Here is a 26022-nt window from a genome sequence, read left to right on the forward strand (position 1 = left end):
GTCCCTATAAAGCTGCTACACCTCTTAGTCTAGGGGTCCAAGTTCCTGCTCCGCTGTGTCGGGTATACTTGGACCCAAGCTCAAGCTTGTAAATAAACCCTCCTGCACTTGCATCGGTGTCGGCTCCTTGGTGGTTTCTCGGATTCACAATCTTGGGCACAACAATACCACTTAAAATGGGGAAGAACTGAGGGGGGCACTTGGCGGGATGAGCACTGGTTGTTATGCTATATGTTGGCAAATTGAACTCCAATTAAAAAAAAGTAAAATAATAGTTAAAGGGAGTAGAAGGGAAGGGAGAAGAAATGGGTAGGAAATATCAGAAGGGGAGACAGAACATAAAGACTCCTAACTCTGGGAAACGAACTAGGGGTGGTGGAAGGGGGGGAGGGCGGGGGTGGGGGTGAATGGGTGATGGCCACTGAGGGGGGCACTTGACAGGATGAGCACTGGGTGTTATTCTGTATGTTGGCAAATTGAACACCAATAAAAAATAAATTTATTATAAAAAAATAATAAAAGTAGATTAAAAAAAGTAAAAAAATGGATGTATGAACAATGGAATTATATTTAAGTAAATCACATGATAAACAAGTTTTTCAATGAATATAAGATTAATCTACATATGGAAATGTAGTAGTAAGAACTCATATCAGGGGCAGCCCAGGTGGCTCAGCGGTTTAGCGCCACCTTCACTCCAGGACGTGATCCTGGAGACCCAGGACTGAGTCCCACGTCAGGCTCCCTGCGTGAAGCCTGCTTCTCCTCTGCCCCTTTCTCTCTCTCTCTGTTTCTCATGAACAAATAAATCTTAAAAAAAAAACCAACTCATATCAGCTGAGGACAGAAGAGCACTACAGCCACACACAACATCATGGTTGAGCCTTAGAAACACCAGGATGAGCACTGGGTGTTATGCTATATGTTGGCAAATTGAACTACAATAAAAAATATACAAAAAATAATTTACTTCTTCCTTGCCAATTTGAATGCCTTTTATTTCTTTTTGTTGTCTGATTGCCCTACCACCCAGCAATTGCACTGCTGGGGATTTACCCCAAAGATACAGATGCAATGAAACGCCGGGACACCTGCACCCGGATGTTTCCAGCAGCAATGTCCACAATAGCCAAACTGTGGCAGGAGCCTCGGTGTCCATCGAAAGATGAATGGATAAAGAAGATGTGGTCTATGTATACAATGGAATATTACTCAGCCATTAGAAACGACAAATACCCACCATTTGCCTCCACGTGGATGGAACTGGAGGGTATTATGCTGAGTGAAGTAAGTAGATCAATCGGAGAAGGACAAGCATCATTATAAATGGATGCATGGCCTGCAAAAAAAATATTTTGGATAGTAATAAAATGGGTGATTTGAAATGTTGCACCCTCTTAAATATTTTATTTGTTTATATTTTTGTAGTTCTTAACTATTTTTTTTAGTTCTTAAATATTTTATTTTTTAAATTCCACCAAGTTATAGTTGTACAGGTTAGTTCCAAGTGTACAATATAGTGATTCAGCAACCCTATACACTACTCAGTACTCAACCCTATAAGTGTACCCTTAATCCTCATCACCTAATTTACCCTTCCCCCATCTACCTCCCCTCTAGCAATCATTGCTTTGTTCTCCATATTGAATAATCTGTTTTTTTCTTTGTCTCTTGTCTGTTTGTTTTGTTTCTTAAATTCCGCATATGAATGAAATCATATGGTATTTTTCTTTCTCTGACTAACTTATTTCACTTAGCATTATATCCTCTAGATCCATCCATGTTGTAAATGGCTACATCAAAATAAACATTTTGGCACAGCAAAAGAAACAGTCAACCATACAAAAAGGCAGCCCACTTAATGGGAGAAGATATTTTCAAATGATATATCCAATAAGGGGTTAAAAATCCAACATACAAAAAGAACTTATACATATTAATACTAAAATAATTAATAATAATTACAGTAAAAAGTGGTCAGAAGACATGGACAGACATTTCTCCAAAGAAGATATATACAGGTGGCCAAAAGACACAGGAAAAGATGCTCAACAGCACTCACCATCAGGGAAATGCAAATCAAAATCACAATTAGGTATCACCTCACACCTGTCAAAATAGCTAAAATCAACAACACAGGAAACAACAGATGTTGGAGAGGATGTGGAGAAAGGGGAATCCTCTTGCTCTGTTGGTGGGAATGAAAATTGGTACAGCCACTCAGAAAACAGTGTGGAAGTTCCACAAAAATAATAAAAATAGAAAGATCCTGTGATCCAGGGATCCCATTACTGAGTATTTACTTCATAAAATGCATCCTCATATTTGCGATCCTCTCTGACATGAAGAACATATCAGGTCAATCTATTTATTCGTATGTGTCTTTCCATGTAGACTCCTTTGGGACATGTAGGTTTGCTAATCAGTGTTTTCTAGTGGCTATGGTAGGCATTCTGGACACCTAGATGAATACTAGAATAAAACAAGAAGACTATTTTTATTTATTTATTTTTTTTATTTATTTTTTTTAATTTTTTATTTATTTATTTATGATAGGCAAACAGTGAGAGAGAGAGAGAGGCAGAGACACAGGCAGAGGGAGAAGCAGGCTCCATACACCGGGAGCCTGACGTGGGATTCGATCCTGGGTCTCCAGGATCGCGCCCTGGGCCAAAGGCAGGCGCCAAACCGCTGCGCCACACAGGGATCCCAAGAAGACTATTTTTAAAGCATAGTAGCATGTTTGAAGAGAAAGTGCCTGACATGAAGCTTTTGATTTCTGAGGCATTTATTTCAAGGACAACCATGCTGAATAAACATCATTAGATACGGGAAACTATTACCAGAAAAGCACTCAGGCTGCCTCCATTTATGAAGTACCTCTTCAGAAAGCTCTGGGTAACCTTGATACTGAACCAGTAGTGACTTTCATTCTTATGTTTTAAAACTGGTCAATAAAGAGTGAACCTAGGAATGCCTAGCCACTCTACACATAGGCCCCAATAAAGGCAGGGCCCCCAGTTCCAGGTTTTCTTTCTCTTGTTCTGAATCTTAACCTCTGCACTTTCTATCTCTGTCATCCAGCCTCTGTGACTAATATACCTGGTTTTGTTAGAATTCTCTGATGGGTATTGCTGAGGTGTGTCTTGCATCAGAATAAGAATCCAAGGGTTGGTGCAGCCTCAGCAGAGGTTCTGGTCAGGCAAGACTCTGGGGCAATGTCAACAAACACATGGGGAAGGGGGAGTGCTCACACTTTCCAAGCTAGTGTATCCCTGTCAGTTGCCTGAGATGTAAAGGGAACTATGCTAGAGTCTACATTATCAGAAAAAGGAGTAACAGTAGAGATGTAAAAATATTGACAGACTCTAGGTAAAAAACAGAGGTTTTGTATTCTCCTTTCCAGTAAAGTTATGTGAAGAGCTTAGAGGTCAATGTAGTATCTTCCATATGAAGAATACAACTCATGATTATTCTTTTGCTAAATCTAGGGAAAATTTACTTGGCATAGTTTAAGTCATTTGAAATTAAATTATTTTTAAGAAATTCAATTTGCCCCATGTAAGATACAGAAAATTCCAGGCATTTGAGATCCAAGTTTGGGGAAAACATTGGAACATATGAAAACAGACAGAGTGGAATGCTGTCTATACATCAGACAGAGCAGAAGATTAATAAGTGAGTTACTTAAATGTGTGGCAATGTAGAATTCAAACACATGGAAATTCTAGGAAATAAACTGAAGGTGTATGTTCTAGTTCCCTAGTCTGATCTAAGAATAGTAGTTCCCAGTTCTGAGGCTGTGAGCCCTGCAATCATGAGCGGGTCTTCAGCTACAGGATGACTGGTCCTTACATCACTGGAACCCCTACAACTCAGATCTCTCTTTATATCTCTGTTCCTCAGGCTATAGATGAAGGGGTTCAGCATGGGTATGACCACTGTGTACATCACCGAGGCTACAGCACTTGAAAGGGAGCTTTTGGGAGCAGCAGAGCTAAGGTACAGGATTGTACAATACAATAAGAACACAATGGAGAGGTGAGATGCACAGGTGGAAAATGCTTTATACCTGCCCTGGGATGATGAGATCCCAAGTATGGAGGAAACTATCTTAGAGTAAAAATAAATGATCCCAGTGAGGGGACACCACCCAGCAGCACAGCTGTTAAATACATCACCATGTCATTAAGAAAGGTCAGAATAGGCAAGTTGAACCACTTGTTTGACATCACAGAAAAAGTTGGAAATTTCCACCTCTCTACAGAAGGACAGTCACAACACCATTAAGCTTTGTAATAAGGAATTCAGGATACTTATCATCCAGACCACCAGAACCAACAGTACACAGTAGGTGGGTTTCATGATGACCATGCAGGGGGTGGCAAATGGCCACAAAATGGTCATAGGCCAAGTTCAAAAAGGGTGTTACCTGTGTTCTCCTCTAGGATTTTGATGGAATCTTGTCTCACATTTAGATCTTTCATCCATTTTGAGTTTATCTTTGTGTATGGTGCAAGAGAGTGGTCTAGTTTCATTCTTCTGCATGTGGATGTCCAATTTTCCCAGCACCATTTATTGAAGAGACTGTCTTTTTTCCAGTGGATAGTGTTTCCTCCTTTGTCAAATATTAGTTGACCATAAAGTTGAGGGTCCACTCTGGATTCTCTATTCTGTTCCATTGATCTATGTGTCTGTTTTTGTGCCAGTACCACACTGTCTTGATGACCACAGCTTTGTAGTACAACCTGAAATCTGGCATTGTGATGCCCCCGGCTCTGGTTTTCTTTTTTAATATTCCCCTGGCTATTCGAGGTCTTTTCTGATTCCACACAAATCTTCAGATGATTTGTTCCAACTCTCTGAAGAAAGTCCATGGTATTTTGATAGGGATTGTATTAAACGTGTAAATTGCCCTGGGTAACATTGACATTTTCACAATATTAATTCTTCCAATCCATGAGCATGGAATATTTTTCCATCTCTTCGTGTCTTCCTCAATTTCTTTCAGAAGCATTCTATAGTATTTAGGGTATAGATCCTTTACCTCTTTGGTTAGGTTTATTCTTAGGTATCTTATGCTTTTGGGTGCAATTATAAATGGGATTGACTCCTTAATTTCTCTTTCTTCAGTCTCATTGTTAGTGTATAGAAATGCCACTGATTTCTGGGCATTGGTTTTGTATCCTGCCACACTGCCGAATTGCTGTATGAGTGCTAGCAATCTTGGGGCATTGAAATGCTGGAACACCTCCACCCCAATGTTTATAGCAGCAATGTCCACAATAGCCAAATGTGAAAGGAGCCTCGGTGTCCATTGAAAGATGAATGGATAAAGAAGATGTGGCCTATGTATACAATGGAATATTACTCAGCCATTAGAAATGACAAATACCCACCATTTGCTTCGATGTGGAGGGACCTGGAGGGTATTATGCTGAGAGAAATAAGTCAATCGGAAAAGGACTAACATTATATGATCTCATTCATTTGGGGAAATTAAAAATTAGTGAAAGGGAAAAGAGAAAATGAGTGAAAATATAAGTGAGGGTGACAAAACATGAGAGAGACACCTAACTCTGGGAGACGAACAAGGGGTAGTGGAAAGGGAGGTGGGCAGGGTGTTGGGGTGACTGGGTGATGGGCAATGAGGGGGCACTTGGTGGAATGAGCACTGGGTGTTATGCTATATGTTGTCAAATTGAACTCCAATAAAAAAAATAAAAATAAATGTCTCCTCCAGCTCAAGTCTGAATATGGCCAAGGGCTGCAGCAGAGGAGGTATTTATAGCTCCTTCTGTTTGCAGTCTGTGTTTCCTATCCCTGCTCACTACACACATTTCCCATTATTACTCCAACCCGTGAGCACCTTTCCTCATGGGAACTTATCTGGACAGAGTGAAATTTTTTTCCTGTAGATTCTCTGTTCCCAAGAGACCAGCTTAGAATTCAGATGCATCCAATGTTTACTACTCCTCCCTGCACTTGCTTGGCTTCCAGAACTTTAACAGTGAACACTTCCACAACCCTGAGTGAATTTTTTTTCCAAATCTAAGACTGAGGAATCTGTCTTGACCATGTCCCTGGGTCTGCAAACCATTGACTTGTGGTGGGAGCACAACTCCTGATAGCTCTAGAAAACTGATCTTTCTTCTCCAACAAGGAAAGTATTTCATTGCTATAAAATGATGGGTACAATAATCCTTGGATTCATAATTCTTTTGACAAGTCAATTAGGAGTCTATACTGTTTTTAATACACCTTAAAAGTTGACATTTAGTCCTTCACTTATAAAACATTTGGTATTATAAGAGATCTATTTAGACCTTTTAATGCACTGTGGGCTGAGCTTTGAATATTATAAGATTGTCTCACTTATTTTTGCAATAGCCATTCTATGAGGACTGTAAAATTATAAGCCTCATTCCACATTTGTAGAAATGTGACTTGGAAGCATTGAGTATTTGACCCAGAAGTATGAACTGGGTCATTATGAACCAATATGTTTTGACTGGAATGCAACAAATAGGCCAGTGGTTCTCAACCAAGGAAGATTCCGCCTCCAGAGGACACTTGAAAACATCTGGAGAAATTTTTGATTGTCATAGCTTGGGAAGTGCTACTACTAATTTGGCATGTCTAGGGTGGCCCAAAGAGTCTGCAGCTGTAACTAGCTCCCATACATGGATGTTGCCTGTCTTGGTATGTGATATTTTTGCATGGAAAGGTTGTGGTCCAGTGTCAGCATCAGGTGTGTTCTTCTCCCAGAATCCCCTCACCCACCTCAGATCTGACTTTAGGTGGTCATACAATTTACAGGTGTCTCTTTTTCCTGATAACAGGAAAAGAACCTTGCAAGTCTTTGTTCCCCTATCTGTAAACTGAAGAAATTCCATCTAAGGATTCAGTCTGAGAACTAGTATATTTTACAGTTCACAGGAAATTCCGTGGCACAGAGTAGGTGCTCCATCTATAGGGACTATTGTGACCATCTAAGTTCCACATTTCCTCTGCTCATAATGACACCAAAAAAAGTTTCTTTTAGGACAGGAAGTAAGTCCAGGTTTCCTCTGCCTCTGAGACAGTTTTCTAGGTGGGTTGGGAATGCAGTGGGTGTCACTGGCAGTATCCTGCCCAGCTGGGAAGCCAAGTGTTCACTCATACACTCTCACATTCATCCCCAGAAGAAGTCTCTGGCTGAGAAGATCTGTTGTACTGAGCATGCTGTGTTGTGATAGAGGGTATATGGGTCAGTTGTTCCTCTTACTCTCTTTAATGTGTCAATATTGAGTATTGTTTGCACCAATTTTGGACTTGAGATTCTTAGTGAGATCCCTGGACTTCCCCAAAGGTACTCTCAACCATTAATTACTGTCAAAAGTGGTACTTTGAGGGAAAAAGATGTAAGAAAACTCCTATTTCACCATTTTGGGAAACATTTTTTTTTTTCATTAGGAAAAACATATGTTTTCCTAGAAGCTCCACTAACAGACTTCAGCTTGCATAGATTTGGGCAAATTTGTGCAACATGGGATGTGAGACAGAATGATGGCCTTCCAAAAATGTCTGCATCCCAATCCTCAGAACCTGCTAATATATTAGATTATAAGAGAAAAGGAATTATAGTTATCAAAAGACTTACGATTTCTAGTCACCCAACTTCAAAATAGAGGTTATCTATATGAAGCCAATGAAATCACAAGCATCCTTGAATGGAGGCAGCAATAAGAGGACAAGAGATGAGACACAGGAAAGACTCAGCCAGGCACTGTAGGCATTGAAGATGGAGGGCAGGAGCGGGACAAGGGATGAGGGTGGTCTTTAGAAAAGACTCCTAGTGGGTAATCCCTTAGAGTCTCTAGCAAGGAATACAGCCCCGCAGACAACTTTTTATTTCAGGGAGACTCATTTTGAACTTCTGATCTGCAGAACTTTGTATTTTTTTAAGCCACCAAGTCTGTGATTGGTGGTTACAAGAGCAACAGCCAAGGCACATGATCACCCATATTTTGGTGTTTTAATCTGAGTATATTGCCACCCCTATCAAATCAGTGTCCTGTCACTAGGAATAGTACAGAATCCATATTAAGGTAACCTAACCTCTGTTCATGATTAAAATGTGCAATAAACTTCTGTTTATCAAAATTTTGTGAATGCCTAAGCCTAAATTGGTATCAAGATAGGAGTATAGAAAAACACAAATCCTACAAGGAAAAAAATGTTATATTATAAAAAAGGAATCAAAACCAATGAAGAAATCGAAGTTTTGGTAATAAACAGTGCTTGGAGAATTTGTTCTTAGTTAGAAGGAAAATAACATTAAATTTCTATCTTAATGCCTAGAACTTGTTGGCATAAAGTGAGTGAACTTGTGGAAAATGAAATGACTAAAATGAACTTGTAGAAAAAATGTAAAATAACAGTGACTTCTAAAAGACCAATTATATTAATCCTCTGAACATAAAACAGACATCAGGAAAAGATCTGAGAACAATAATGAATGGATTCCAGTGTGAGAAAGCCTATATGTCCAACAATAAAGAATACTTAAAAATAACTGTGAATTTTCCCAAAACCATTTATTGAAGAGACTGTCCTTTTTCCATTGGATATTCTTTCCTGCTTTGTTGAAGATGAGTTAAGCATAGAGTTGAGGGTCCATTTCTGGGTTCTCTATTCTGTTCCTTGGATCTATGTGTCTTTCTGTGTGCTGATCCTGCCTTGATGATCAAAGCTTTGTAATACAATTTGAAGTCCAGCATTGTGATGCCATCAGCTTTTCTTTCACTTTTTCAACATTCTTATGTCTATTCAGTGTCTTTTCTGGTTCCCTACAAAGTTTAGAATTATTTCTTCCAGCTCTGTGAAAAAAAGCTGATGGTATTTTGACAGGGATTGCATTGAATGTGTAGATTGCTCTAGGCAGCATAGACATTTTAACAATATTTGTTCTTCCATTCCATGAGTATGGAAAGTTTTTCCCATTTCTTTGTATCTTCCTCAATTTCTTTCACGAGTGTTCTATAGTTTTCTGAATATAGATCCTTTACCTCTTTGGTTAGGTTTATTCCTAGATATCTTATGGCTTTGGTGCAATTATAAATGGGATTGACTCCTTCATTTATTTTTCTTCTGTCTCATCTTAGTGTATAGAAATGCAACTTATTTCTGTGCATTGATTTTACATCCTGCCATTTTGCTGAATTCTTGTATGAGTCTCAACAATTTTGGGTGTGGATGCATTCCTAGACCTGTATAAGCTACCAAAACTGAAACAGGAAGAAATAGAAGATTGGAACAGACCCTTAACCAGGAAGGAAATTGAAACAGTACTCAAAACTCTCCCCACAAACAGAAGTCCAGGTCCAGATGGCTTCCCAGGGGAATTCTACCAAACATTTAAAGAATTAATACCTATTCTTCTGAAGTTGCCTCAAAAAATAGAAATAGAAGGAAAACTTCCAAACTCTTTCTATGAGGCCAGCATTACCTTGACCCTAAAACCAGACAAAAAAAAAAACCCACCCAAAAGGAGAATTACAGACAAATATCTCTCACAAACATGGATGCCAAAATTCTCACCAAGATACTAGCCAATAAGATCCAATAATACATTGAAAGAATTGTTTGCCACAACCAACTTGGATGTACTGGGCTGTCAATGTGGTTCAATATCCTCAAATCAATCAATGTGATACACTATATTAATAAAAGAAAGGACAAGAACCATATGATCCTCTCAATAGATGCATAAAAAGCATTTGACAAAGTACAGCATCCTTGCTTGATTAAAAGTTTTCATAATGTAAAGACAGAGAGAACAAACCTCAATATCATAAAAGCCATATATGAAAAACCCACAGCTAATATGGCCAAGTTTTTCAAAAACTGAGAGCTTTTCCCCTAAGGTCAGGACGTGACAGCAATGTCTATTCTTGCCACTCTTGCTCAACATAGTATTAGAAATCTTGCTTCAGCAGTCTGACAACAAAAAGAAACAAACACATCCAAATTAGCAAAGAAGACAAAATCTCAGTCTTTGTAGATGATATGATACTCTATTCGGAAAACCCAAAAGATAGTCTTTTTTTCTGACATCTGGGGGCTTATGTCCTGCCTGCCACTTGCCCATGATGTTGACAAATGTATGTGGTTAATTGTCTTATTATAGGACCTTTTGCATAAGTTATTTCTGCAAGGGGTGCAAAGAAGAATATCAGTGTGCCTACCTAAGTTGAAAAACCGGATCTCAGTGCTATTTTATATTAGTTCTCCTGACTCCATATTTTCTTGTTGGAGATCCTGGCCCTGACTACCTATCTCATGAACTCTTAACACCAGGATCTGCACATAAACATCACTGGGGACTTTTTAGAAAAGCAGAATCACAGAGCCACCAGGACCAGTGATCAGATTCTGCATTTGTAGTGGGATCCATGTGGATTCACAGGCACATTGATGCTGGTCTAGGTGGGTTTCTCACCTTTTATGGTTGACATTTGTGACAGGATAGAATTTGGGGAGTGCTTTCCATTGTATTATACATGTTCAACAATATAACTTCACACATTACCAGACATCTCCAGGGGCAAATTCATTTCTGGTTGAGAACAACTGTCCCAGAGCTTGAGAACTAGAAGCATCCTGACAGAATGACACTGAAGGCCCATCACAAACTTGGATATTAAATGTGGAAAAATCACAAGACTGCACCAAGCACCACGTCAACAATGTAGATTGGAGTTCATAAATGTACTTCCTCAGGGAGAAGATGTTTATAGAATTAAATCAAACAATCCACATGAGATGTGAAGCTCATTTTATAATATATGAAAAGATCTAAAGACATCTGTTATAATAAATAGCTATTTTATGGCAAAGGAAGAAGTAACAGCACCTAACTTGTATAAAGTAAGAAATACCTAATGGTAACAGCAAGTCTGTATTGAAGCTAATGTGTGTAGTGGCCAAGGTTTATTACCAGAAAAATCTATTTCTCTGCTTTATTGAAAAGAAGAATAGACCCTGTCTGGAGATAGCAAGGCTAGTTCCCCACCACAAGTTAATGCTTTGAAGATAAAGAGAACTAATCCAGGTGAGTCCTCATTCTTAGACTTGGAGAACATTATAACTCAGAGCTGAGATAAGGTGCTAGGATTTCACACATCGAGATGAGAGTAAAGTCAAAGGAAAGGGGTAAGAAAAAAAAACCTAAAACTGAATTGATTTGACCTCTCACCTAGTCTTTTGGGAACTGGGATTCATTAGGAAAATATCCTTTCTGTCCAGATGAATTTTCCACTTGGGAATCATGTGCTTAGAGGTTGGAGTCACAAGAGGGAAATCTGTCTAATGAGCAGACACAGGGAGCTGTAAATACCTCCTCATCTCTAATCCCTCTACCCCTGTAACCTTGGACAGGAAGGGCCATGCTTCTTGTCTGTTTGTTCTGAGTCCCAATTCTGGCTGGGGACTGATGCTTCACTCCTTCCTGCTGCCCCCACTGAGGACAGAGCTTGAGTCCCTATCATCTGCCATCCAGGGAGGAAGTCAGACTTCCACAAAGTAACCTTCCTGTCAGACACTCCAGCCAGGTGAGTCCAACACCCCAGAGGACTATGGATGGCAGTGTCAGAGAGAATGGAAGCCAAGAGCATGGATCCATCATCACCTGAGAGCCAATTCAACTTAGCCCAGAACCAGTGATCACTGCGTTTGTTATTTGGCTTGATTAAATAATTAATTTATTCAGTGCTAATGTCAATTTCAGAGAGTGGCTGATGCTCATACTTTGAAGATCTTTCATATTCTTTACCATTAAATTGCTATTATAGCAATGTTAGAAAAGTAAGTTGAGATTGTTAAACTCAATGTGTGGTTTTAATTGGGTGTCATTTTGTCCCCCTGGGGGTCACTGATCACTGTCTGGAGCCAGCTTTGCCTGTCATACTGGAGAGGGGTGGGTGTAGGCCAGATATTCTCTAAACATCCTACAATGCACAGGACACACCCCACCCCAGCGCAGACTCTGGCCAGAATGTCCTTGGTGCAGAGACAGAGAAATCCTCATAAATCCGAAGGCGACACAATACAGGGACCAGGACTCAGTTAAGAGAGGCCATTAAGAAGGGGATCTGGTTCAATTCCCGGGATGCCTTTGCAACAGGATGAACACAGTGGGAGAGGCAGTGTGGACAGGGAAGTTCCTGTGCCATGAGGTTCCAGAGGAAGTAGAGAGGCCACTTCCCTCCTCAGTATGTCTGACAATGTCTCTCCTCAGTCTCCCTCCTGCTAATTCCCTTGCAGCACTGGCTGTGCTTCTTTGACTTGAACATTGGAAACAAGTACCTTCCTTGGGCCATTCCCTCTATCGGGCACACACTCCCCCATAATCTTTGATCTACTTCCCTCTGTTACTTGAAGTCTGTGTTGCAATGTTACCTTGGTTAACAGAATTGGCCTAAATACCATGCTCTGTTCTCTGCTTTATCCCTGTTTTCTTTTTCTTCATACCACCTACTGCTATCTGAAATGCTATTTAATTTTCTTATTTGTTAATTATTCTTTCTCTATCATTGAGTGATAGGAAATTTTGTTTTTAGCACCCTATACTCTTTGCCTAGACAATGCCTAAAACATGGCAACACTCAATTATATTTCTGAAATTTGGAATAGTTTTTTAATTAAAACTGTAGAATACATGGCCTTTTGAAAAAAGGGGATTGGAAGAAAATTTCCATCACTATGCTGATACAAGGATGCCTTGCAGGGGACTATATCCATGCACAGCATATTAAAATGAATTTCTAGACTACAAAATATTAAGAGTAGCACTTCAAATCTGTGAGTAATGCAAGTTTATATAAAAATTAGTCATGCTATTTGCTTCTTTTCTTGAAGTCATCTCCACCACATGGGGCAAGGCAATGATACAGAAATTTCAGAGTTTCTTCTTCTGGGATTGTCAGAGGAACCAGAACTGCAGCCCCTCCTATTTGGGCTCTTCCTCTCCATGTACCTGATCACTATCTTTGGAAACCTGCTCATCATCCTGGCTGTCAGCTGTGACCCCCACCTCCACACCCCCATGTACTTCTTCCTCACCAACCTGTCCTTTGTAGACATCTGTTTCACCTCCACCACTGTCCCCAAGATGCTTCAGAATATCCAGACTCAGAGCAAAGTCATCACCTATGCAGGTTGTGTCACACAGATTTATTTTTTTATACTCTTTGCTGTCTCAGACTTCTTTGTCCTCAGTGTGATGGCCTATGACCGGTTTGTGGCCATCTGTTATCCCCTGCACTACACAGTCATCATGAACTCCCGACTTTGTGGACTTCTGGTTCTGGTGTCTTGGATCATGTGTATCCTGAACTCCTTGTTACAGAGTTTAATGATGTTGCGGCTTTCCTTCTGTACACACTTCCAAATCCCCCACTTTTTTTGTGAACTCAATCAGATGATCCAACTAGCCTGTTCTGACACCTTTCTTAATAACATGGTGATGTATTTTGCAGCTGTCTTACTGGGTGGGGGTCCTTTTGCTGGGATCCTTTACTCTTATTCTAAGATTGTTTCCACCATATGTGGAATATCATCAGCCCTGGGCAAGTATAAAGCATTTTCCACCTGTGCATCTCACCTCTCAGTTGTCTCCTTATTTTATTGTACAATCCTAGGTGTGTACCTTAGCTCTGCTGCTCCTCAGAGCTCTCACTCAAGTGCAGTGGCCTCGGTGATGTACACAGTGGTCACACCCATGTTGAACCCCTTCATCTATAGCCTGAGGAACAGAGACATAAAGAAGGCTTTAAGAGCATTCTTAGTAAAGGAGACACTACATGGCCAATTGTCATAGGACTGAACAAGTCCCCAAGATTGCTTAATATCAGTTCTTGAGCATAATTTTATTAGACAAATGTTTGTATTCAATTCCTAATGCTCTGTAAAGTGACTACATTGGTGTTTTATCACACATTTGTGCTCTTATAATTTGAGAAATCAGAAGCCTGAAATGGTTCTCATTGGGGTAAAAAGATGTTTGCAGGGCTTGGTTCATCCTCAAAGCTACAGGGAAGAATCTATTTACTTTTCTATTCCAAGCTTATAAAATAGTGCAAGAAATATCCTTCTTATCTTTAACAAATGCTTCACAATGAGGGACCAAATGAAAGCTCTTAATTACACAAGTATGAAATTCCTAATAGTTTGGCAAATGTGTCATGAAGCGAAGGTATGTCTTTCTCAAGGTTTATGTCAACAAAGTTAGTTCTCCTTGTTGAAAAGGAAAACAGCAGTATTCTGTTGGTGGCAGGGTTGTATGCTCACCACAGTCGACATTTTGGAGATCTGAGAGATCTAATCCAGAAGGATTGCTCAGTCCTAGACTTTGTGGAAAAGTTAAAGTCAGGGTTGGGATATGGTGCTGAGAGGTCCAAACTCTGGGAACAGCAGAGATCCTAAGGAATTAGTAATAAATCTGGATTCACTTGGTTATAACCTGGTCTTTTGAGAACACAATCTCCGGAAAAACTTTCCTTTGTGTCCACCAGTGTCCCACAGGGAAATCATGCACTTAGAGGTTGGAGGAGCAGGAGGGAAACATGCCTCATGAATAGACAGAGGAAGCTCTGAATATCTCCTGTGTGGCAGCCCCTCTGCCTGTGCCAGTCATGAGCTGGATAGGACCTAGCAGTTGCCTCTGGAGTCCTAAGCTTGTGTGGGGACAGAGTTTAATCATCATCATTCCCACCCAGGAGGAATTCAGACTGCTACACAGAGACTTCCTCAGAGTTCCCACACAGGTGAGTCTGAGCCCAGCAGGTCCTGCAGAAAAGGGTCAGAGATGATTCAAGCCAGGTGCATTTACCTGAGGTCAGCTGACAGCCACCAACCTAGCCCAGAACCTAGAGATCTCTATGCTCATTTGCTTACCTGATGAAATAATGGATCCACTGATGATATTAAAGAAAGAAGTGGACACAGAGCTAGCAGCACATGGGTAATTGTTGACAATAAAGTGAGGAGCTAAAATACTTCCAGTAAAAGTAGAACACAATCAGTGAGTTTTGCAATTAAAGGGAATAGGAATATTAGGGATGGAGGGATGACCAGTGAAGTCAGGGCATTTCTTTTTAACCATTAAATGCAGCATACTTCTGTTTCCATATTGATGAGAAAGATCTAGACTGATTCATGGCTTGCAGATCCGACCTTGCAACAGTAATTCATGAGTCATCCATTTACTTAGCATCCCCTGGTACTCTGGGTAACCACTTGAAAACAATTATCTGACAAGTGAAAACTATGTGAAGGAACTTTACTTTGCAATGATTTCATCACCTGGGAGCTGAACATATTTGTGGATTAGTTATTCATTGGTTTTCTGTATAGTGCATTGTGTCTACCAGGTCTTTGCATTTGTACAGAGGGGTCCAAGGGTTTCTTTCCCTTTTCTGATTGCATTCTTTCAAACAAGGCATTGGGTTTTTGTTTTTATTTTACCAAATTCGCTGTTTGCATTGAGTTCTATTGTGTAGATGTATATGTGAGGAATTGCGTTTTAGTATGGGCTCAAATCTGTCACTCAGTTATATGGTTTTCTTTACATTGCTTTTTTAAAAAATATTTATTTATTCATGAGGGACACAGAGACAGAGACAGAGACACAGGCAGAGGGAGAAGCAGGCTCCATGCAGGGAGCCCGACGTGGGACTCGATCCAGGGACTCCAGGATCATGCCCTGGGCTGAAGGCAGCGCTAAACCGCTGAGGCACCCGGGCCGCCCTCTACATTGCTTTTTTGATTTTATTATACTTACTTAAAAATTGACTGTCACTAATATTCTTTGTTTGCCAATCCTTGCAATAAAAAATGAAAATAAATGGCATTTTGTACATTGGGCACTAATAAATCACCTCTATATGTATTTCCCATTTGCTTTTGCATTTATGTCATTCCCCAATGACATTTTTGTCTATTTGTGATGAGATCTATTTCTAAAAGTTGCATCATTTGACCATATCTTTTTTAAAATAAATTTATTTTTTATTGGTGTTCAATTTGTCAACATACAGAATAACACCCAGTGCTCATCCCGTCAAGTGCCCATTGCCTTTACCTTCCCTAAGTATATTTGAATCCATATACCTTTATGTAAGAAAAACATTATCACTTAGATCCTGCTTCCTCCTCAGCTGTAAAGGTCATTCTCTCATATTCTTTTATCCCAAGTCTTTGGACATTTAATCTGGAATCAGTAACTCATTTTGATAGCACTCAATTATTATTTTATGTCTACATACATGAGTTTTAGATCCTCATATTATTTTGTTCCACATAGTTGTTTTGAAACCACTATACTTGACCTGATTTCATTCCTCCTGACATCCTTTCTTCCTTATGTTCTTAGTGTCTTTTAAAACTTCAGTTCCTAGATGATGCACACATACACATTTACAGACCATACAAATGGGTAAGTAGTACCCTGTGCTCATCATAAATGCTCTTTAATCTCTGAGGTAGTCTTTTTTTTCTACCTGTGTCCATTCTTCCTTCTTACTCAGTAATACCTTATGCACTTCTCTCAATCAACTAGGGTGGTTCTGATTCTTTATTTCAAGGTTTGCATAATATTTCACGATCTGGCTGTGGCGCTCACACATTGAAAGTGTTTTCTTTCTCAGTACCTTGCTATTAAAACAATTCTACAAAAATATTTTGAGATTGTCATGTTAAAAATCTGGTTCTCCACTGGAGGAGATATTGTTCCCCAGGGAGACACTGAGCAATTTGGAGGTCACATGGGAGGTGTCAGGAAGGCCAGGGATTCTCAGGGATGCTCTCATCCTACAAAGCCCAAGACACACACCACCATGGAGAATGGACTGCACCAGAATGTCAATAGTGCTGAGATTGAGAATCCCTGAGCTGATGAATATGATGATGAATTATTTTCATATTTATACCTGTCTTTAGGTTGTTTTCCCAACATTGTAACAGTTTACATTTCTGCCAGCAAAATTAGAGAATTTTCTTTTGCTAGCACTTTAAAACTTTGAACCCAATCAGTGTGAGATCTTTACATTGTTCCACAGGCTGATGGGTGTGCAAAAGGTTTCTTGTTGTTTTCTTAAACCATTACTAAATTTTAACAAATATTTATGTACTTCTTCACCAGGTTCACTGTTATATGCTTATTGTGGGGTGAGTGGATGGCTCAGTTCCATGAGCATCTAACTGTAGATTTCTGCTCAGGTCATGATTTCAGGATCTTGAGATCAAGCACCGAGTTGGGCTCCCTGCTCAGTACAGATTTTGCTTGAGATTCTCTCTCCTTCTCTCTGCCCCTTCCCTTGCTCACTCTCTCTTTTTCTCTCTCTCCCCTGCCCTTCAAATAAATAAATCTTTAAAAAAATTTTAGGGCAACTTAATTCTAATAATGAATTACTTTTCCTATCTAAACGTCCCATAGGCCTCAAAGTCAGGGCCATATTTACATTTATGTAGTAGGAAATTCTCTCTACCATCTAATAGACCCAAATATATCCAAAACAACTCCACATTCTCTACTAATGTGAGATTTCAACATAAAATGCCTTGGCACAAAGGAAGCTAACTGAATGATTTGAGAGGCTTAAACTCAATTCCTATGAACAACATCCTATAAGATATCTGTATTAGATTTCGCTGTTGTCACAAATATCTACACTCACCTCAATACAAATAATTCTCTGAAAGTTTTTGAGATCAGAAGCATGAAAGGTATCTCATTGGACTGAAATAATGATGTCTAAGGGCAGTGAGCCTTCTGAATGCTCTGGAAGAGAGACACATTCCTTGGATCATGGCCTCTCCTCCATCTGCAAAACCAACACAATGTTAGTTTCAAATGTCTCTCTGACTCCATTCTTGTTCTTGGCTCTTCCACAGTTAAAGGACCATTGTTATTACACTAGTCCAATGTGGATAGTCCAGGTTTATTATTGTAAGATAATGACTAGTAGCTTTATTCCATCTGCTATCTTAATTGCCCTGCTAAGTAAGTGAACAGTTTCAAACATTCCTCAGGATGACATCTTTTTTTTTTTTAATTTTTTTTTAAATTTATTTATGATAGTCACAGAGAGAGAGAGAGAGAGGCAGAGACACAGGCAGAGGGAGAAGCAGGCTCCATGCACCGGGAGCCTGATGTGGGATTCGATCCCGGGTCTCCAGGATCGTGCCCCGGGCCAAAGGCAGGCACCAAACCGCTGCGCCACCCAGGGATCCCCTAGGGATGACATCTTTTGGAGGTCCTTCTTGTGCTTACCACAAAATCTTTTTCACATAATTTATTTGATATCCCATAATAGCCCTTCTATTTAACAATCGAGCACAGAATTTTTCACCACCCACATAGTGAGTGAAAAATTAATCTTTCAAAAAATGTGCAAGGAAGATCCCTGGTGAAGATCTAAAACTAACTACACCTGGCTCTAACACAGGACCACAGCTTGGCTCTCAAACTGTGCTCCTCAGACCAGAACCTGCAGCATCAATACCACCTTGGAGATTATTAGCAATGCAGAATCTCTAGGGGCACCTGTGGTGCTCAGTCCTTTAAGCACCTACTCTTGGTTTTGGCTCAGGTCATGAACTCAGGGTCATGAGTGGAGCCCATTGTTGGGCTCTGTGCTCAGCGCAGGTCAACTTGACATTCTCCTTCTCCCTCTCTCAGACCCTCTACCTTCTCACACTCTCACTCTCAAATAAATAAATATATGGATAAACAAATAAATACTTTTTAAAAAGTGTAGAGTCTCTGGCCCACTGGAGACCTGATGAGTCAGAATTTACATCTTAACTACAAACTTTGGTGATTTGTATATACAATGAAGGTAGAGAGGAGCTGGTCTAGAATTCTATTTCCCACCTTCTCACTGTTGACACTGTGGCTGGATCATTACTTTTCTGGGTGCTGGCCTGTGGGTTACAGTGTTTGGCAGCAGCCCTTCAGACTAAATAGTCCCAGTTGAGAACCACCATGCCTGAACTTCAGAACTGAAAGGATCCTGACATAACTGTAATCAAAACTCCATCCCCTCCTTGGTTTATACATTAGAGCAAAACATAAAATCCCTCTGAGCTCCATTTCTACAATAGAGAAAGGAGTTCATAAAGGTACTACTTCACAGAATGCATATTTGTCAAAAAAAAATGTGACACCTCATATAATGTGCTAAGCTAGGTCGTGGTGCATGTAATGTAAATATATCTCTTATAATTAATAAATATTTCTTAATGAATAATTGCCAGTTCTTAGCTTGTGATCTAACTACGAAATTTCTAATTGTTTTGGTCAAAATATCATGCAGTCAAGGAGTGCAGTACCTAAGATTTTTGGTTTTCTATATTATTTCTTTTTTAAAAAAATTTAAATTCAATAAGCCAACATCAAGTACATACTTAATTTCAGATGTAGTGTGCAATGATTTATCAGCTGTGTATGACTTACCACTTGCATTGATGAGGTTAGAACTGGAGGATATTATACTGGGTGAGATAAGTCAGTCAGAGAAATACAATTATCATATAGTTTCACTCATATGTGGAATATAAGAAACAGTGTAGATGATCATAGGGGAAGGGATGGAAAATTGAATAGAAAGTCATCAGAGGTGCGATCCTGATTGCAGGGTCCTGGGATCCAGTCCCACATCGGGCTCCCCACAGGGAGCCTGCTTCTCCCTCTGCCTTTGTCCCTGCCTCTCTGTGTCTCTCATGAATAAATAAATAAAATCGAGAGAGAGAGAGAGAGAGAGAAAGAGAGAGAGAGAGAGGCGGGGCAAGATGGCGAAGGAGCAGGGTTTCCAACTCACCTGGCCCCACCAACAAGCCTAGATAACTTTCAAGCCATACTGAAAATCTACAAATTCGACCTGAGCTTTAAAGAAAGAACAGCCAGAATGCTACAGAGAGAAGGGTTTTCGCTTCTAACAAGGTAGGAAGGTGGGAAAAAATAAAATAAAAACAATCAAGTTGGGAGGAGCACTGCGAGGAGCCAGACTAAGGCCGGTAGGCAAAAGCCTCCAGGACAGGAAAGCAGGACCTTTAAAAAATCCACACGGGATTCTTCCCGGACTGAAAGGGGCTTAGCAGGGAACTCGGGCAAGATTGCAGGAGGGGCAGTGGAGCCTCCAGGTTCCTGGGGTCACTAACAGAGAAGTGCACCCAGGGGAGAGGGTGCCAGGCACCGCAGGCTGAGCTCATAAAGGGCTGGAGCACGCACCCAGTGGGGCCTGGGGAGAAGCTGGTGGGTCAGGCGGGGCTCTGGATGGAGGGGGCTGCACCCTGCTGCCTTCGGGGACCGCGGCCCTGGGAGCGCGATCCCAGTGGTGCAGGCCCCAGATCCCAGGGTGCTGGGGGACACAGCCCATGATCCTGCACTCCCCGCAGGACAGGAGGAGGCCAGGAGGACACAGGACAGCGAGGACTCTCCTGCCACAGGGCATTCCCAAGCTGTGCAGATCAGTGCCCCCCGCCACGCAGGGACACCTAGGCCAGTGCCGACTGGGAGCTGCGGTAATTACTAGTGAGGGAGCTGATCCCCCCAGAGCTGGGGAGCTGGCCGCAGCCAATGTTGTTGTTCCTCCTTGTGTCACCTTGTGCCTGGGAGAGGTGGGGCCTCCAGAGAACAGGGGCCTCACAGGGTAAACACCTTCCACTGAGCCCGGCAGCCAGTGCGGGGGTGGGGGTGGGGATCTCCCCCAGGTGCACACACCTGAGAATCAGCACAGCAGGCCCCTCCCCCAGAAGACCAGCTGGAAGGACAGTGGAAGAGCAAGTTCTTGACCAAGCAGCGCTGGAAAGCTCCAGTGAAAGTTGACAGATTTACAGTATATAGAACTAAAGGGTACCCCTACTTTTCCCCCTCTTTTTCCAGTACAACTCATTTTTATATCAGACTAAAAATTTCCAATATTTTTCTCTTTTCTCAACTACAATATTTTATCACCTCTTCATTTTTAAGTTTCTTCCTTTTTGACTTTCATATTTCAATAATTACATGTCGTAGATATATTTTCCACTTCTAGACTTCCTTCAACAGTCTCAGCTTAATTTTGAGAGATACACAAAATATGTTTTGTTTTGTTTTGTTTTGTGTTTTTTGTTTTCTCTGCCCCAATTTGTTCTACAGTCGTGGAAGTTAATACCATCTAAAACATGACCGATGTGTACCCAGAACCAAGTGGTATACCATGCTGGTTCATTCTGTGAGATTCCTCATTCCCATTAAGCCCCCATCTTTTATCTCATTTATGTTTTGGTGGTCAATCTTGGGGCTCTCTACAAGTATTTCTGGTTTATATAAATTTGGGACTGATCATCTTCTAACGTACAGAACTTAATATACTCAGAACTAAGAGGATCACCCTCTAGGATCCCTCAGGTAGACTACATTTTCCCTCCACTACAACTTCTTCACCACCACCATCTCCCAGTCCCCCCCCTTTTTTTCTTCTTTTTCTTTCTTTTTTTTTTTCCTCTTTACTTTTGCTGTTTCACTTCTTTTTTCTTTGGGATTCTTGGCCTTCAATTTTTTACTACTTTGTTTTAAAATTTGTTTTTCACTTTAGTGGTCCTTTTGTTTTATTTCATTCTGCTCTTTGTTTTCAATTTCTGGTCTCTGACCTCGGCAGAATCTTCTAGGGTAAAATTTACTTGGGTCATGGTTGATGTTCTCAACTCAGTCTGCTCATACAGCCACTGCACTGAGCAAAATGACTAGAAAGAAGAACTTACCACAAAAGAAAGAATCAGAAACAGTACTCTCTGCCAGAGTTACAGAATTTGGACTACAATTGGATGTCAGAAATCCAATTCAGAAGCACAATTATAAAGCTACTGGTGGTTCTGGAAAAAAACATAAAGGAATCAAAAGACTTCATGACTGCAGAATTGAGGTCTAATCAGGCTGAAATTAAAAATCAATTAAATGAGATGCAATCCAAACTGGAGGTCCTAACGATGAGGGTTAATGAGGTGGAAGAAAGAGTGACCAACATAGAAGACAAGATGATGGCAAGGAAAGAAGCTGAGGAAAAAAGAGATAAACAATTAAAAGAACATGGGGAAATGTTAGGGGAAATAAATGACAGCCTCAGATGGAAAAATCTATATATAATTGGGGTCCCAGAGAACACCGAGAAGGCCAGAGGGCCAGAAACCATATTTGAACAAATCATAGCTGAACACTTCCCTAATTTAAGGAGGGAAACAGGCATTCAGATCCAGGAGATAGAGGTCCTGCCCCCACCAAAATCAATAAAACCTTTGATCTATGTGTCTGTTTTTGTGCCAGTACCACACTGTCTTATGGTCAACTAATATTCAATAAAGGAGGAAAGACTATCCATTGGAAGAAAGACAGTCTCTTCAATAAATGGTGCTGGGAAAATTGGACATCCACATGCAGAAGAATGAAACTAGACCACTCTCTTTCACCATACACAAAGTTAAACTCAAAATGGATGAAAGATCTAAATGTGAGACAAGATTCCATCAAAATCCTAGAGGAGAACACAGGCAACACCCTTTTTGAACTTGGCCACAGTAACTTCATGCAAGATACATCCACGAAGGCAAAAGAAACAAAAGCAAAAATGAACTATTGGGACTTCATCAAGATAAGAAGCTTTTGCACAGCAAAGGATACAGTCAACAAAACTCAAAGACAACCTACAGAATGGGAGAAGATTTTTGCAAATGACATATCAGATAAAGGGCTAGTTTCCAAGATCTATAAAGAACTTATTAAACTCAACACCAAAGAAACAAAAATCCAATCATGAAATGGGCAAAAGACATGAACAGAAATCTCACAGAGGAAGACATAGACATGGCCAACACGCACATGAGAAAATGCTCTGCATCACTTGCCATCAGGGAAATACAAATGAAAACCACAATGAGATACCACCTCACACCAGAGAGAATGGGGAAAATTAACAAGGCAGGAAACCACAAATGTTGGAGAGGATGCAGAGAAAAGGGAACCCTCTTACACTGTTGGTGGGAATGTGAACTGGTGCAGCCACTCTGGAAAACTGTGTGGAGGTTCCTCAAAGAGTCAAAAATAGACCTGCCCTATGACCCAGCAATTGCACTGCTGGGGATTTACCCCAAAGATACAGATGCAATGAAACGTCAGGACACCTGCACCCCGATGTTTCTAGCAGCAATGTCCACAATAGCCAAACTGTGGAAGGAGCCTCGGTGTCCATCAAAAGATGAATGGATGAAGAAGATGTGGTTTATGTATGCAATGGAATATTACTCAGCCATTAGAAATGACAAATACCCACCATTTGCTTCAACGTGGATGGAACTGGAGGGTATTATGCTGAGTGAAGTAAGTCAATCGGAGAAGGACATTATATGTTCTCATTCATTTGGGGAATATAAATAATAGTGAAAGGGAATATAAGGGAATGGAGAAGAAATGTGTGGGAAATATCAGAAAGGGAGACAGAACATAAAGACTCCTAACTCAAAAAAAAAAAAAAAAAAAGACTCCTAACTCTGGGAAACGAACTAGGGGTGGTAGAAGGGGAGGAGAGTGGGGGGTGGGAGTGAATGGGTGATGGGCACTGGGGTTATTCTGTATGTTAGTAAATTGAACACCAATAAAAAGTAAATTAAAAAAATCAATAAAACCTCTCAACACCTCGACATTTAATAGTGAAACTTGCAAATTCCAAAGATAAAGACAAAAGCCTTAAGGCAGTGAGAGACAACAGATCCATAACTTATATGGGGAGAAAGATTAACAGCAGACCTCTCCACAAAGACCTGGAAACCCAGAAAGAGCTAGCAGGATATATTCAGGGTGCTAAATGAGAAGAACATACAGTAAAGAATACTTTATCCAGCAAGGCTCTCATTCAGAATAGAAGGAGAAATAAAAAGCTTCCAAGATAAGCAGAAACTGAAAGAATATGTGACCACCAAACAGGCTCTGCAAGAAATATTAAGGAGGACCCTGTAAAGAAAGAGGAAGCCCAAAGAAATAATCCATGAAAACAGGGACTGAAGAGGTATGATGACACTAAATTCATATCTTTCAATAGTGGTTAGGGATACTAATTTAATCTTTCTGAACATGAATGGGCTAAATGATCCCATCAAAAGACGGGTTTCAGACTGGAAAAAAAATAAGACCAATCTGTTTGCCGTCTACAAGAGACTCAATTTAGACCTAGGAACATCTCCAGCCTTAAAATGAAAGGTTGGGGAACCATTTATCATTCAAATGGTCCTCAAAATAAAGTTGGGGTAGAAATCCTCATATCAGATAAATTAAAGTTTATCCCAAAGACAGTAGTAAGAGATGAAGAGGGACATAATATCATACTTAAATGGTCTATCCAACAAGAAGACCTAACAATCATGAATATTTATGCCCCTAATGTGGGAGCTGCCAAGTATATAAATCAATTAATAACCAAAGTAAAGACATACTTAGGTAAAAATACACTAATAGTAGTAGGAGACTTCAAAATGGCACTTTCTGCAAATGACAGATTTTCTAAGAATAACATCACCAAAGAAACAAGGGCCTTCAGTGATACTCTGGACCAGATGGATTTCAGAGATATATACAGAACTTTGCATCGGAATGCAACTGAATACACATTCTCTCAAGTGCACATGGAACTTTCTCTAAAATAGACCACATACTGGGTCACAAATCAGGTCTCCACCAATACCAAAAGATTGAGATTGTCCTCTGCATATTTTCAGAGCACAATGCTCTGAAACTAGAACTCAATCACAAGAATAAATTTGGAAGAAACTCAAACACATGGAGGTTAAAGAGCATCCTGGTGAACGATGAATGGGTCAACCAGGAAATTAGAGGAGAATTTAAAAGATTCATGTAAACTATTGAAAATGAAGATACAACATTATCTTTGGGATACAGCAAAAGTAGTCCAAATAGGGAAATGCATCACAATATAAGCACCACTCACAAAACTGAAAAAAACAAATACATAGGCTAACCTTGCACCTAAAGGAACTGGAGAAAGACAGAAAATAAAACCTACACCAAGCATAAGAATAGAGCTAATAAAGACTTGAGCAGAAGTCAATGAAATAGAGGCCAGAAGAATTCTAGAACATATCAACAAAACCAGGAGTTGGTTCTTTCAAAGAATTAATAAGATAGATAAACCATTAGTCTAGTCAGCCTTATTAAAAACAAAAGAAAAATATTCAAATTAATAAAATCACAAATGAAAATGGAAAGATCACAACAAATAGCAAGGAAGTGAAAACGATTTTAAAAACATATTACGAGCAGCTACACACCAGTAACTTAGGCAATCTAGAGCAAATGGATGCATTTCTCGAAAACCACAAACAAAACTGGAAAAAGAAGAAATAGAAAACCCGAACAGGCCAATAACCAGGGAGGAAATTGAAGCAGTCATCAAAAACCTCCCAAGACACAAAAGCCCAGGGCCAGATGGCTTCCCAGGGGAATTCCATCAAACGTTTAAAGAAGAAACCATACCTATTCTACTAAGACTGTTTGGAAAGATAGAAAGATATGGAATACTTCTGAACTCGTTTTATGAGGCCAGCATCACCTTAATTTCAAAAGCAGACAAAGACACCACAAAAAGGAAATTATAGACCAATATTGCTGATGAACACAGGTGCAAAACTTCTCAACAAGTTACTAGCCAATAGAATCCAATAGTACATTAAGAAGATTATTCATCATGACCAAATGGGATTTATCCCCTGGATGCAAGGTTGGTTCAACATTCGTAAAACAATCAACCTGATAGATCATATCAACAAGAGAAAAAACAAGAACCATATGACCCTCTCATTAGATGCAGAGAAAGCATTTGACAAAATACAGCATCCATTACTAATCAAAACTCTTCAGAGTGTAGGGATATAGGGAACATTCCTCAGCATCTTAAAAGCCATCTACAAAAAGCCCATAGCAAATATTATTCTCAA

General features: G+C 40.1%; 1 protein-coding gene and 1 pseudogene across 1 annotated transcript; one reads left to right on the forward strand and one right to left on the reverse strand.

The window, feature by feature from the left end:
* OR7T1P (olfactory receptor family 7 subfamily T member 1, pseudogene) lies at window positions 3835-4414 on the reverse strand (annotated as a pseudogene).
* Window positions 12914-13861, forward strand: OR7A58 (olfactory receptor family 7 subfamily A member 58). The gene has a single exon (NM_001388665.1). The coding sequence runs from the start codon at window positions 12914-12916 to the stop codon at window positions 13859-13861; it is 948 nt and encodes a 315-aa protein (NP_001375594.1).
* Window positions 13862-26022: the final 12161 nt, after the last annotated feature.

This window comes from Canis lupus, chromosome 20 (assembly GCF_011100685.1).
Source record: "Canis lupus familiaris isolate Mischka breed German Shepherd chromosome 20, alternate assembly UU_Cfam_GSD_1.0, whole genome shotgun sequence".
In the NCBI taxonomy this organism is placed as follows: domain Eukaryota; kingdom Metazoa; phylum Chordata; class Mammalia; order Carnivora; family Canidae; genus Canis; species Canis lupus.

What these genes read in the sequence shown, in the direction of transcription:
- OR7A58 (NM_001388665.1), top strand. Translation starts at nt 12,914, where the DNA reads ATGGGGCAAGGCAATGATACAGAAATTTCAGAGTTTCTTCTTCTGGGA.